The 15,125-nt window shown below is 33.8% G+C and overlaps 1 protein-coding gene across 2 annotated transcripts in view; it reads left to right on the forward strand.

The window, feature by feature from the left end:
- Window positions 1-15,125, forward strand: part of LOC106623625 (Glutamate receptor IB) — a 103,242-nt gene that overhangs the window by 48,187 nt on the left and 39,930 nt on the right. For both annotated transcript variants that reach the window (XM_036362452.2, XM_036362461.2), the window contains exons 6-8: window positions 10,645-10,898; window positions 11,553-11,717; window positions 14,744-15,112. In XM_036362452.2, coding sequence (XP_036218345.1) covers window positions 10,645-10,898; window positions 11,553-11,717; window positions 14,744-15,112 — 788 coding nt within the window. The remainder of the gene's footprint in view (window positions 1-10,644; window positions 10,899-11,552; window positions 11,718-14,743; window positions 15,113-15,125) is intronic.

A 15,125-nucleotide genomic window follows, 5' to 3' on the forward strand; every position in this document is an offset into this window, starting at 1 on the left:
TTTGGGCGTTTTTGGCGCCAATGATTTTACAGCCGCGTGTTTTCAACCGCGTAGTTGGTGGCTCCTTTTGTTGTACGGTTATTTATGTCCTTTATGGTAGTTGCCGCCACGTTTGTCGGTTGCATTGTTTACACTGCTTATTGTTTTCTTTTTTACCCTCGTTGTAGTCGCTTGTGTAGCTGAGTATCAATGCCGGAAATTATTTTTCACACCATCATTTACAATACATTTAGCGCAATAAATTTGTGTTCACTTCCGTGGTGATATTTCCAAACAAAAAATTAAATACCTACTGATTTTGAGGTAGGAGGTGGAATTTCGCTTTTAATATTTGAGGCGTCTACTATAATTTTTTAAATGCTTTAAGTATATAGCTTGCAATCAAAAAGTTAGGGTCTAAGGCTATTCGTAGCTAAAATTTTAGCGTTTGACAATGTTGTAATGTTACTGGTACAAAAGAGCTCCCTTAAAAATATCTTAATCGTTAATAACAAGCAATTTTACTTTCTCTCACTTTTTGCTAAATAATATTACAACTCTATACAATAATTGCTTGTAAACATTTGTCCTTTTTGAACAGCGCCCCTTAAACCCCGCGGAAGTGTGAGTTTTTAGCAACATTAAAATGTAATTGGCCTTAAAAGATAATATGCTGACTATTTTACTATGATAACGACTGTTAAAAGTTGGTTTAACTAGTTTCAACATGGTCGTACGTCGAGGCTTCATGAGCCGCGTGCAGGTGTCTCGAAAATGGCTACCATTGACAATTTAGTGCGTGCGATATATCAGATGCATTTCAAAAAAACCTCGCCTTTTATATACGGTATGAAATATTTGGCATGAGAAAATTGTCTGCGTTATGGCTGCCATGTTTGTTCATTTCGGATAACATGAGAAACCGTGCGACAAGTTCACAACAATGTGTAACGCTATTTACGAGGAATCCGAAGGAGTTTTGTATCATTTCGTCACCGACGATAAAACTTTGATGCATTGGTACATACACATAGAGTCCAAAGAAAATCCGAAACAATAAATTTTATAGGCAAACCTTCCGCTATGGCGAGGAAAAGAGGGTTCTTCCACCAAGAAAACGCATTGGCTCAAACCTCCACATTATTGCTGGTGAATCTAGCGCATTCTCCAAATTTTGCTCCGGACAATATTTTTTCGTTTTTTTCAAACGTAAAAACAAATTTCCTTATTATTCTTAAATTAAAGTATTAAAACACAAATATTCTTCATAGCTATATATAATATATTTATAAACATAAAAACATCCAATCAGATGCAATACAAACACATAGAACAGAACACCATAGTCAAAGCAGACAGTAATAAAAGTATTGCAAATAAGAAAAAATCGTTAACAAAAGTTATGATTACTTTTCATGAACTACTTTCCTTTGTTTACCAACCGATATTTGTTGTAAGGGTTGTGTCGCTTTTTACATGAAATATTCTCCAATGCTGAAGCATTACTTTGCTTTTTCGTTTTATTTGTTGCAGGCAAATAGTTATGTATTCCTACTTTGACATTGTCAATCATTTCACGATAAAATAAAACAGCAAACACATTTATACTTATATACACAGATGATGGCTATAGCCTAAGTAATTTTGGCCTACCACAATTACATATATACACAATACAAAGTATAAGTTTACACAGCTCTCAAACTCTCATCCCAACCGGTTTGCCTCATTCAATAACCGACTTTGACTGCTGTTCAATTTGAAAGTAGGAGTAATATCAAAGTTTGTAGAATGAAAATAATCCACAATAAATTCAACAGCAAATTAAACAAAAATAACAGCTAGAAACTGGAGAGGGAGTCAAATGAAAGTCAAATAAGGTAGTTGAGCTTTATTTATTCACCATTTCACATTTTCTATTAATATCCGCCACCGCAACAGAAATCAAAGTTAATTTAATTTGGTAATTAAATAGAAAATTCAAACGTATAAATGGCAGGCTGAAAATTACGCATTCTTTAAGAGGAATGCAATTTTTTATGCCACATTTTGATTTTATTATTTAATATAGTTGCCGTATACCTTTCATAGCAATAAACCCTTCATTACGATCTCCAAACTTTTCGATAACATTTTTTTAGTAAGTTGGTTTTTTGCTTCAAAATACGAAACTACGAAGACCAAAGTTTACTTTTATATATTTACACTTTTTTGAACAGGAAAATTTTAATCGATAAACGAAATCACTTTACCATCAAGAGATTATCGAAATATCGTAATCAATGAAAGATCGGCATTTGTTTTCCGGCAATTTACAGAATAAATTATCCTACAGTTTTCACGCACTGTTTGCGTTTAAAATATTTTCTTTCAACGTCAGTCGAGTCAAAGTCTTAAATCATAATAAATTAAATTAAACCAGAAATTGAAACAAGAATTAAAATGTTCACACTAAAACTTAATTAAAATCCATAGTAATGGGTTTTAACTAAATTTAATGAATTTAAATTCCAAATACAAATTTTTGAACATTTTATTTTCCGTCTTTTTAAGACTTAACTTTGCTATTGGCATTATATTAAATTTAATTCAAGGTAAACAAAGCAAGGCCTTGCTATTTGTTAACATAATAGGCTTCAAAAGGTAGCTGCTTGTGCATTAATTCCACTTCTGGTTGGAAGTACTAATCACTAGTTATTATGTCATTTATTGCCGTCATGTATGTTGTGGCAAATATAGTGTGAGTGTTGAAATTCCATACTGTCATTTGTCGTTTGTCCGTTTTAATTGAATACGATAAGCCTGAATTTTCGTCTCGTTTTGCGCACGCACTCATACAACTTTACACTTGCATGCATATGGGAGCTTTAGTTTATATACAGTCATGCCACTTAATTGGGTCAATATACGTAAATACTTACATCATCCGGTTGATGGAGTCGCAATTGGTACATACAGACTTCATACATACTAACAGGCATGTGTGCCTTTTATTCCGACTATTTAGTAGTGTTTGTTTACATAAGAGACTGTAATAATAACATTATGGTGGGAAGGACCCGTATGCCATATGATTCTGATTTGGTGAAAACAGTTTCGGTGTTTTGCAAGAGTAGTTAGAACATACTCATAGTTTATTCTGTGTCATGTGTGTATTATACATACATATGTATAAGTGCTTCCACAAATGAAGTAAACACTGATCTCAGCACTTATAAAGGAGGCTAAGGTACTATGATATGTGTATCTTCCTTAAAAAGTATCGGTAGTGAAAAATTATCTAAAATTTGGCTTACTAAGAAACCGACAGCAAAAATTTTAAGAAACATATCATTAGGAATGTTTTTTCAATCTTTATACTTCATTAATAGTAATTGTTAAAACCAGCATGTTAAAATTTTCAGCTTGTTCGCTCTTTCCGCTCTTTTAATAGAACGCTGCCTGTCCCTCAGCAGAATGCTACATTTCTATATATGTCAATAACGGCCATGCAGTCAATTTTAGAAGTGATTCTGTTAGCAAAAGAAGTTCTGGTATCAATTTCAAAGCCGTTGGAGTCTATACTCAACAAACATGTTATATTTGTATCAACTCAGACAAAGAGAAGCCCAACTTTTAACTTGAAAAATTTAAATACAACTGTTTCCAAGCTTTGCGATCTCAAAAATATATTAGTATGGATTTTAATTTTAGTGTTAGTTTCTCCAAATAAATAAGTTAAAAACTTCAGGTGATTACTAGCCTTACATTTTTGTAATGAGAAAATATTTAGATTTCTTTATTTTTTGAACATGAAATCTGACCTTAATTCGTTTTGAATGCGGCCTTAAGTTCAACATCGCCGTGAAATATTATAATATAATTTTAAAGTTATTATGTACGGGTGTTAATATTATATTAATCAGTAAGTACAAATATGTGTCAGAGATTTTAAATTTTGAAATATACTATGCTGTCCCATAGTAATGCCCACAGTCTTAAAAGCTCTGGCTTTTAGTATCATGGTAAACATAAAAATAGAGAAATCAATGAATAAAAGTACATAACACAGAAAGATTATGGCACAGCAGCAGCAATAGATCGAATAAAGTTGACTGGAACAGCGAAGTGCAATGGGGAAAACAAATCTGTACAGTCAACATAAATCTCATCAAGCACATCATAGAGTAACAACAAAAGCGGCGAGTTGCAGCACTTGAGGCAATACTAAATCGAATAGGAGAAATTGTGGCATGAGGAACAGAATAATTGAAGCAACACGACCAGCACTGGGAGTGCCACAAAACGCATCAACATGAATAACAACATTGACAACAGTTGCAGCCTCAACACTATAACCATCAACACTCAAAAAACAACAAAACACAAGTACGAAGCCAACAAAAACAACAGATCTAAAGAGAGGAGGTCGCCATAAGCAGTACATAGCAACTGAGCAGAAACAGGCATAGACAAACAACAGACTCACAGACGTTGTACAATCAAATAGGAAATAAAAGCACAACAATAATGGTTGTTGTTGTATATTGAGTAAGCAACAATAGCACAACTAAACCAAATAGAGTAATGGGAAAAAATTCAACAAAACATGGGATAGTAAGTTTCGACGACAGAGGATAGGGGATGAAGACAACCGCAACCAGGACGCTGGGTTAAGAAATAGAATTGCACTGGCTATTGGTAGCAGTCAGAGATAGCAGCTTTTAAGTGTTTTGGGACTAGCAACGGAAAGAATGAGATCCATATGTGTTTGTTTACACGCGTATGTGTGTTAGAGTATAAATTGCTGCTTTAGGTACGTCTGCACGGCTGTATAACAGTTGATATTATTGCTATTGTTACTGCAGCCGCTGAAGCACAAATCGCAAAATGGGTTTGAAATGAGTGCCATAGCGGTTGCTGGGGATCCAGCAACCACATAATCGTAGCTACATTGAATAAATCGAATAAATCGCTGCTTTGGTTGATCGAAAAGACAGAAGCAGAAAAGAGCAGAATGAAAACGAATTGTTCGGGCAGCAAAAATTTTCCATTTACAATTTACCAGCGACCAAGGAAGGAAAGATTAAAATAAAAGTCGAGCAACAAGAATATAAAAGCAATGCTTTTATGAAGATAAAACAGATGCAAACAAACAAAAGAAAAAACGACTTTTTACAGAAGTCAATTACAATGGAACTATCGAATGCATACTTATAGTCGAACATCTTGACACTAAAAATTTTTAAAATGTTGTGCACAAGGACAATATGCCAGACAGCGCCTTGAATGCGCGCTTAAATTTCTCGTACTTACGAATTACAGGGAGCGTAACAAAAAGTCAATTAAGATTTTATAGCTGTGTGGATAGATTTTTTAATAGGTTAACGAGAAACTTTTGATGGTTATGAATATTATTAATTATAAGCGAAGAGTGGGAGTTAATTGGATAAAGTTTGCTTGAAGCTCAATATCAAGTTTCTCTGGTAGGTGGTGTGTTAGAACTTACAGATCAGATCAGCGCTACAAACGCGGTAAGCTTAAACCGTTTTAGGGCTTTCGAAACTTTTTTCCCAACCCACATTTTTTAGAGCGATTTTTGGTGATTTTTTAAGCTATTATCAGCAGACGAACCAATGAACATAGGTTATATTTATTCAGTAAAACTTAAAGAAATTGCATTCATCAAAAGAATAAATAATAAATACGTTCAAATTGTGACAAATTTTTATCACTTATTCCCAGTTTACTTATTAAAAGAAGACAAGGGAGGTCAGCCGTAAAGTGACTCGCCCTAATGTTAGTGTAATATAGGTATATTAATTATAAATGTACACAAATTTGCATGTGGAGAATCTTTGGTGAGTAGCCCAGAGTTACGACAAACTTGATAAATGGTTTCACTTGTAGCAATGTTCAAGAAAATTACTGAAAAATATATCAGACGTGCAATGTTCATATTTATTTTACCTGCATAGGAACTGCTTCAACGAATATCATTGTTAAATAATGACGCAACGTATATATAATTTTTTTGAAAATATTTTATTATATCTTTTTTCTACCAAAATTTCGTTATATTGTAACCAAAAGCTATTACTGGCAGATAAAACAAGAAAAAACATTAACAGTTGCTGCACCGAAGCTATTATGCTCTTCAGAAGTACATTTGCTATAACATAAAATGCATCTTTATCTTGATTTTGTTATATAAGTTTGTATGGCAGTTATATACTATAGTGTTCCGATGTGAACAATATGTTAGGAGATCGTCGCGCTGCTTTAGGCAATAATCTGTGTAAAACTTTGTGAAGATATTTTGGCATATACAAACGTTGTCCATACATAAACTTAATTTCGATCGATCACATTTTTTAGCAGCTATATGCTATAGTGGTCTGATATAGATGATTCCGATAAATGAGTAACTTCCTGAGGTGAAAAGAACTCGTGCAATTTTGAATCGATATAAACAGATGAGCCGATGAATAGATGAGCATGGTTAAATAGACTGAGAACAACACGATAATAATTTATGTATACATAACTTCGTAGAAAATTTAATACACCCTGTATAAATATTGCTATAAGTGCCATAACTACCAGCGCCTGCTCGCAAACCTTCGAAAATCCCAATTGCGATAAATTTTTAGTAAAAGTATAAAAGTTCACTTTAATTGGAGTGCTATACAAGAGAAATATGTTATTCTGGAATGAAAATAAATTTCACATGAAAGGATCAAAAATTAGATAAGAAAATATATAAGCCCTAAGTCGTAACATTTCAAAAATAGTGTAAAGCCTGGAGAAGACTAAATAATTATTTGTTTCTGTTATACTGGTATGCATAAGTCCGTGAAATAAAATAAATAATGTTCCATGTTCTATGCTTCAATTTGCAGATTTAATTGAATAAACTGAAATTTGTCTCAGATTAGTTAGAGGTAAATTTTTTAAGACAGCTGTCTCGATTTCCCTACCGAGTCCATAAAACTTCTTCTAATTTTTTGATTAAAAAAAAAGTGTTTTGAATAGTCAAAGACTTTATCTGATTTCTCTTTATTAAAACTTAAATTTGAGATTTAATTTAGTTAATGTTTAGTTATCGCATCTTTTATAATATATCTATTACTAAATATTTCAACTGATGTTATATCAGTATATCATTGCACTTGCTCTATTTTTGGCAACAGTATAAATGGGATTATATTGGTTCGTGCGAGTTGTAGCTTAGACCAAAGTCTTCTCGGCAGCAAGAACGCATATGTATATGTGTGCTGTGGATACTTTAGCTATATATACTTATATATGTTGCAAAGGCTTCTAGATAAAAAAATAAAACAAAAAATCATGTAGTTGGCAAAAACTATTAAGAAACTCTCTCTCAATAGTTAACTAACAAATTATACAAGTTGTATTGTACATGCTAAAATTGGCATTGTAGACTTCAACGATTGATTATATGTACATACTTTTTGCCATTTCATGCCCGAAAGGCCAGCCAAATTGAGTGACAGTTGAAGGCTTACAAAATGCAAATTCATCATCGAATTTCTTGTGATACCAATACAATAACGTTACGTATTAACAATCGACTGCACAGATTTGTTCAACGAAATGATAGAAATACGCTACGATATACATATACATATAAGTAGAATTCCAAATATGTATAAGTTGAATTGTACATGTGTTGGCTGACTATTTGGCTATGTTAGTGACGTCGAGTGCGTCAAAGTTGTATGCCGGTTTTTATATTACGACAATGCTCACACATGCGTATACCAGATATGCTACAAAAGCATATAACTTAAATATACGAAAGCATGAATATGTTTTGCGTCACTGTTACAACTATCATACATGTTAGCGTTATATTGCCTCCGGTTTTTTGATGACACATTTTTTTGTTATTTTTACTCCAATTTCCATTTCAATCTAAGCCACAATTTATGGTTAAGTCCCAAAAGGCTTTTCGTATTTATACGCATTGACAAATACAAACAGAAACTGTCATACAGACACACATTTGTATGCAGTTGTGTGCGTATGATATTTCGCATTCGAAAGCGAAACGATTCAAGCGTCACACGATCACAAGCAAACTAACAAATCGGAGTCAAACAAGCTCACCCTTAGCTGCCGCACTTAACCAATCGATACAAATCGGTTTTTGTGTCGTTTTGGATGGATTTTATGCTTTTATTTCATGTATTATTTTTTATCGGTTTGCTGTGGTGAGAAATTTTTTGCCAGAAATGTAAGATATTTTTGTGAAAAGTATTTATACAAATTTTTAATATTATTTTTTCATTTTAAATTTTAAATTTAATTCTATATATATCTGCAATAAACAGATTTATTTCTGTATAAAATTGACGATAAAAAGCGTATAAGAAGTGAACTTTAATATCAACTCCACATACAAATTTCCTATAAACTTTTTCTGGATGACTACTATAGCATACACGAAAGACTTACTAGTCTTTAAGTTTTATTTTGTCTCTCTCGCATGGTTTGCGGCGGGTAAACTCTTATCGATTAAGCTATCAGACTTACATGCAACAATTTTCAAACAGCTAGGCGCCAGACACGTGCTTGTTACTCTCCTCTAAACAAATTTTTATGCCTCCCACCTGCTCATTTGTTTTGCCTTGACTTTTGCCTTTGAACTGATTCCCGATAATTGTACATACATACATATATACGAGTACCTATGTATGCTTCAGCATACGCGTCAACGAGCACTTGACTGGGAATCAAAAGAGATTTAATGGAACACCTGGCCACACCCCCGGCTCTGTATCACCACAACACGCAAGTAAAATTGTAATTTTTATGCTGAGCAGATCGATGCGTGTGTATGGTGAACACATAAAAGTGTGTTATTAATTTCCTCATCAGCTTCAGCTGGTTACGTATACGCTATGGTGTGCACAGCAGATTCATATGCACAAATGCTTATTTTATTTTATTTCATTTCACTTTATTTTATTACTTTATATTTCGCAAATCCCATTTTATGAAATCTTCTACTAGAGTATGATAACTGATGATTCGTTATATTTGCTGGCTGTGCAAGTATACATATATATCACATTTTCTATTTGCTAGTTATTGACCTTGTGCGTCAAATTTAATGGCGTTGGAAATATGTGAAAAAGATGATTCGACAAAATATGATGTGCAAGGGCGAGATTTGTGATAAATATGCGATTGATGGTATGATTTTTGGCTTTGAATTTTTATTGCTTTTTCTTTTATTTTATTTATTTATTTCTTTACTCTTACCACGACTTTAGTGCTGTCGGGCTTCAAGAAAATCGATGATGCATATATTTATGGGAGTGAATGGCATGTTTAATGGCGGGAGGATAATACTTAAAGTTCCATAAAGAGCTTTTGTTATTACTTGGTATTTATGTATTTACATTTGAACGGCTGTAAATGCTTTTCAGATAAAAATATTATAGCTAGAAATATATTCAAATAATTACTACTGTAGGAAATCGGATTGCAAATTTTCCATCCTTTAGCATTGTTTCATACACAAGAGATTTCTCTCATACATGTCTTCTATACGTTAGCACTGGTAAGGAGGTAAGGACTCTATCTACGTAATTAAGTGGAGCGATACTTTATTTGTTCTCCAGCATCTCTCGAAAGAGCTTTTTTGAACAGAAAAGCTGGCCGAAAAAACGAGCAATAAATCTGAAGTTCTGATAGAATGTAACCTTGTGTACTAATGCAGGTGTCGGCAGCCTAATGATCTCTATGTGCTGTCTGAGCGGTTTTGTCTTTCACATGCACTTGTAACTGTTATTATAAAGAAGAGTGATGTCAAGATCAGCTGTTTTCTTTAAAATTATTTAGTGAGCTACAGTTTCACCATTACAGTTGTAAATAATGAATTAAAAAAATAATTGAGTTGACATTTGAATTTTTTTTTTTTTTTTTTTGTAATCCCAAATACGCTGAAATTTTAAGCCCATATACCGGATTCAAAATTTAAAATAAAATGTGTAATCTAATAAACGTTTCTAAATCTTAAAAATTCAACAATACCTTTTTCCTCCTTCTACCCGACATCAGATCTTCCGTAAATTATTTTTCCTTTCAGCTTTGTTAATTTAGCTTTTGTTTAAAATGTTTTTCAACCTACTACGAATTTCTTACAATTGTTATGATGTTCCGTTCAATTGAAGTGAGTAATAAATCAAAAAAATACTTAATTTTTTCCCATTTTTCTTTTTTCAAATACTATTGAAATATGTTAACAAGCAAATTAGACATTATTTTTACAACAAAATATTTATAGAACCCAGTGATGGTCTTAAATACGAGGTCAGTTGAGAGTCTCTCTCTAAAATCTTTTTTTTTTTCTAAAATGTTACCGTTTATATCGCAAATTCCATATTGACTCGAACTTTGGACAAAACAATTACAAAAATATATCAAAGAAGACATATAATCAATCAGTATTAAAAATTTCGTGATGATCTATTTTCAAATCCTTCAAAAAATTTAGCTCAGTTAACAATAATGACTTGAAGGCATCTTGCTGTCACTAATATTTATTAGCACTGATATTTAGCAACCCTGACCCTAGCGACAATATCATTATGACCACATACCATAAGCCTAGTACGTACAATTTTACCTTATCCATAATCTCTTCTCTTGCAGGACTCTTGCGATTGCAACAGATTTACCAAGGGCTCAAACCCGGCAACGAGTCATTTCAAGTGGAAATGGTTAAGCGTATTGCAAATGTAACAATGGCCATTGACTTCCTGCATACGCTCGAGGATTTGGGACGTTTCAATAACAAATACATTGTGCTGGATTGCCCAACGGAAATGGCCAAACAGATACTCATTCAACATGTGCGCGATATATCGCTCGGAAGAAGGACATATCACTATTTGCTAAGCGGTTTGGTAAGAGCAACTTTTTCATACATATACACACCTACATTGTACATTACATGTAAAAAAAACTATATTATTGTTTTGTATGTTCATTTGTGTACTAATATCTTTGTACACACACTCCCACAAATACATATAGCTGCGGTAGCACGCTCCTGCATAAAAGCCAAGTAAATAAATCGTTTGCATGACTGCCAAGCCACAAATGAGCAAAGGTGAATGTAAACAAATATGGTGACTAACACAAAATGTACACACCGTAAGCACGTTTTGGCTTTTGCTCATATATCGGTGCTATACACGACGTACATACAAGTATATAGTTTTGTCTGTTTTTATGGCACAGTTTTATTTGTGCGGGCACCCGCAAAGCGATTTATGTGGCTTTTTCGGTTTGTTCGGCGGTTTCAATGTTTGAAACCACATTAATAACCAATTATCCATGTTGTACGTGTTGCCATTGAATCTGAGGCTACGTGCCAATTTTCACTTAGTGCAATGCCAAAAGTCATGCTGATTCGGGAAATACTTGTGGCGAACATTTATCCGATTTGTAGACTTTTTTTTTTTAGTTGCTTTTGGGTTTGGCTTATCGTACGTTTTTGTTTCAGAGACTTTTTGCATTGCCCATTCATATACCGGCATTGATTTGATCCGTTTCAGGTAATGGACGATCGTTGGGAGAGCGAAATCATCGAATTTGGTGCCATCAATATAACCGGATTTCGTATTGTTGACACTAATCGTCGATTCGTACGTGATTTCTTTGACAGTTGGAAGCGCTTGGATCCGGCTACATCGATTGGCGCCGGCAGGGAATCAATTTCGGTACGTAATATAATACAAACAAGTACATAATGTAAATATCTATATCAAAATCTATATAGAAGTGCGGCATAAAGCTACTCTTACACAAACTTTTATATGCTGACAAGTGTAGAAGCATGCAAAACAATGCTATTGACTCGTTTAACCACAAGCGTTTCATCTAGTAGTTGTTTGTTAACTTATGTACACAAATACATAAGTATGTAAACACATATATATATATATTAATAAGTTTGTAAGCAAGCTTTGAGTCATGTATGCATACTTTACGGAAATATGATTATAACAACCTGTCAGTGAAATCAAATAATTGATAACTAGTTCAAAAGTACTATCAAACGCAGACCCAACTGGTCGGCCAATTAGGTTTTTCCATTCAAGTATTTAGTGTTTTTCAGGGGTTTGACCTGTTTAGTACGCTAAAATAGGTATTACCACTAACAATTTATTTTGGTAGTAATGAAAGGGAATTGAATTTCCGGTGCGCAGAGCTGCAATTAATATTTCAAGCAGATATGGTCGATAATCTCCCAGCACCATCGCCGCTTGATCGGAAAGTCTTGCATGACTCAACAAAACGCTCCAACAGTAAAGCTGGGAATATCATTTTCTGTCTTTATTCTTCTAAATTAATGTTATTTTACCATTAAATGTAGTTTAAATCAAAATAAATTTCGATTTTTTTCAAATTCCACACTGACTTAACCCCAAATGAGCCAATTATTTATTAGATTTTATAAGACTTCTGTATAAGTTCTAATAAATAAATGGCCCCAGTACAAAACAGTCACGTTGTACAGTGATATTCTCATAAGCTATTTAATTTTTCGAGTTCTTTGTATATTTATTGAAGAAATACAGATGTGCCAACATTATTATGAGCCTTTTACTCACCCACTTCCTGGTACGTTTTAATCACTACAGGGAAACTTCATATACATACATATGTACAATACTTATACTTGTATGTAAATACGAAACGCCCGTAAATACACAACTTTTTGACAACATTACTTGTTTAGATTCATAACGCATATCACATGACACAGTCAGCGCAGCCAACCAAACCATTCACATTTACCGTTCGCTATGTTTTCTAGGCGCATGTCCACAAACATATATACGGAACAAAACAGAGAGTGTGTTGTATGTATGTTCAACTTGTACTTTCTTGTTTATATTTGCTCTCAACATTTTTTGTGTGCTTTGTTTATTCCTGTCAACGTTGTACTCTTATTATTATTTTGTTATTTGTACGTTTTGGCAGAGTAAATGTGGCGATAATGCCGATATGACACACTGATAGCAAGGCCTACCCCCACCCACACACTAACCGAATTGTGCATGTGCTCTTAACGTCAAATGCTAAAAAGGGTGTAAGTTGTAAACAAGAAGCACAACAAAAGCACAATAAAAATTACAACAATATAAAAAATTATGAGAAGTGTTAACGTTTTCGTACGTGTTTCGGCTGCCATTCCCTCCTTTTTCGCTTACAGCATAACAGGATATTTTGATAACATACCTAACAATATTTAAGTCGCATTGGATCTGCATATTAATCTCACTCCACAAGCCATAATAATAATAAAAGCGTGTGCGGAAAACAATTCAATAAAATGGGGATTTTAAAAATAAATCGGAGTTTTCGTATTTCCAATTGAACTGTGTGAGCACGCTTTGTTATATTTTACATATAGATAACTCCATACAATTTAATTTAAACTCAAATATTTGGTGCAATTTTTCTGAAAACCATTATTTAAAATTATGTGGCAATTCGAGGTTTCATGGTTTGTAAGCATTTTAATTTTAAATTATTGACTGATTGATAACTTTAAATATTCTGTATTTTGCTTGGGAATCCAGCACACATTACATTTTTGAGTTTCAAAGCCAATTAGATTTCAAGAACATTAGAAAAGAAATGTATCGAATTAAAAATAAAATTATCGATTCAGCCTGGTACAACTTGCTATTATTTAGTTTGAAAAATATACCTGTCGAGGATTTTCGCTCATGTAAGAAGGTACATTACGAAATCTAAATTTTCTCTAACACAGTCCTTTACAATATTATTCGTTTATATCCAGTTACTCAAATAAATTTTTATACTCAACTAATATTATATGTTCTCTAATGGCTTTAGACTTTTATATGCGTACAACATTATTGAGGGAATAATATTAAATTTTGTTCAAGACGTTTCGATCGAGTGAATATTTTTAAGCGTACTGAACTAATCTATACCAACAATGCAAATCTCAAACTATACCCCCTATTGCGGAGGGCTACTGAATTATAGTTGCCAAAATACCTGCACGAAATACTATAACAATATTTTTTTTCGGATTGTCTGATTTTGACATTTCTATATATCTTAATATAACAAAGGTTAATAGCAATCGATAATATTATATAAACGAAGTGGCGGCTGCCAACTCATTTGCCTGTGTTAGGTAGTCGATATCTACTTGTACTCGTAATGTTAGTTTGGGCATACTGTTGTCCATCGGCAACTATACTCGCGCTATTATAGATACGTAATAAAGGTATTTATTCAGCGCACTCATACTAACTAGAACACAAGTAAAGTCAGTGTAAATAGTACTACAAGAGGCAAATAAATATTTATTCTGCTTGCACTTGAATACATGTTAAAATAAATATATATAGCTTACACAAGAAATTACTTAGAAGCAAATCATTTGATTTATCACCACTACAAGCTGACCAATAATGGCAAATAAATCACATACATATGCATTTATAAGTGCATACACCTAAGTATCCGTAAGTACCCATGTTCTAACTTTCCGGCATACTTATGTATTTACACCCTTGTTGTCCGACAAAACAAAAGCGTGAAGCAATGCGCTCATTATAAGTTAACAAATTCTTCCGTTTCCGGTACATCAACCAATCGGTATAAAAACAACAACAACAATGAAACCAACAAATACAAAAACAACAAATATTCTGTGCACTTACCTTTATTTACCCAATCATTCTTTCACCTCCCACAGGCACAGGCAGCCCTCATGTACGATGCTGTTTTCGTGTTGGTCGAAGCCTTCAACAAAATACTGCGCAAGAAACCCGATCAATTCCGCAACAACATTCAGCGACGAGGTCAACAAACACTAATGGCAGCGGCATCCACATCCATTAACGGTACAATGGGTATGGCAGCTGGCGGCAGCGTTGGCGGCATTGGCAGTGGAATCGGTGGCAGCGGTGGTAGCGGAGGTGGAGGCGGTGGCACTGGCATTGGTAGCGGTGGTGGCAATGGTGGTGGCGGCGGGAACACGCCTCGGGCACTCGACTGCAACACGTCGAAAGGTTGGGTGAACCCATGGGAACATGGTGATAAAATTTCGCGCTATTTGAGAAAGGTAAGCGAGTGGA

Source organism: Bactrocera oleae, chromosome 6, assembly GCF_042242935.1.
Source record: "Bactrocera oleae isolate idBacOlea1 chromosome 6, idBacOlea1, whole genome shotgun sequence".
Classification (NCBI taxonomy): domain Eukaryota; kingdom Metazoa; phylum Arthropoda; class Insecta; order Diptera; family Tephritidae; genus Bactrocera; species Bactrocera oleae.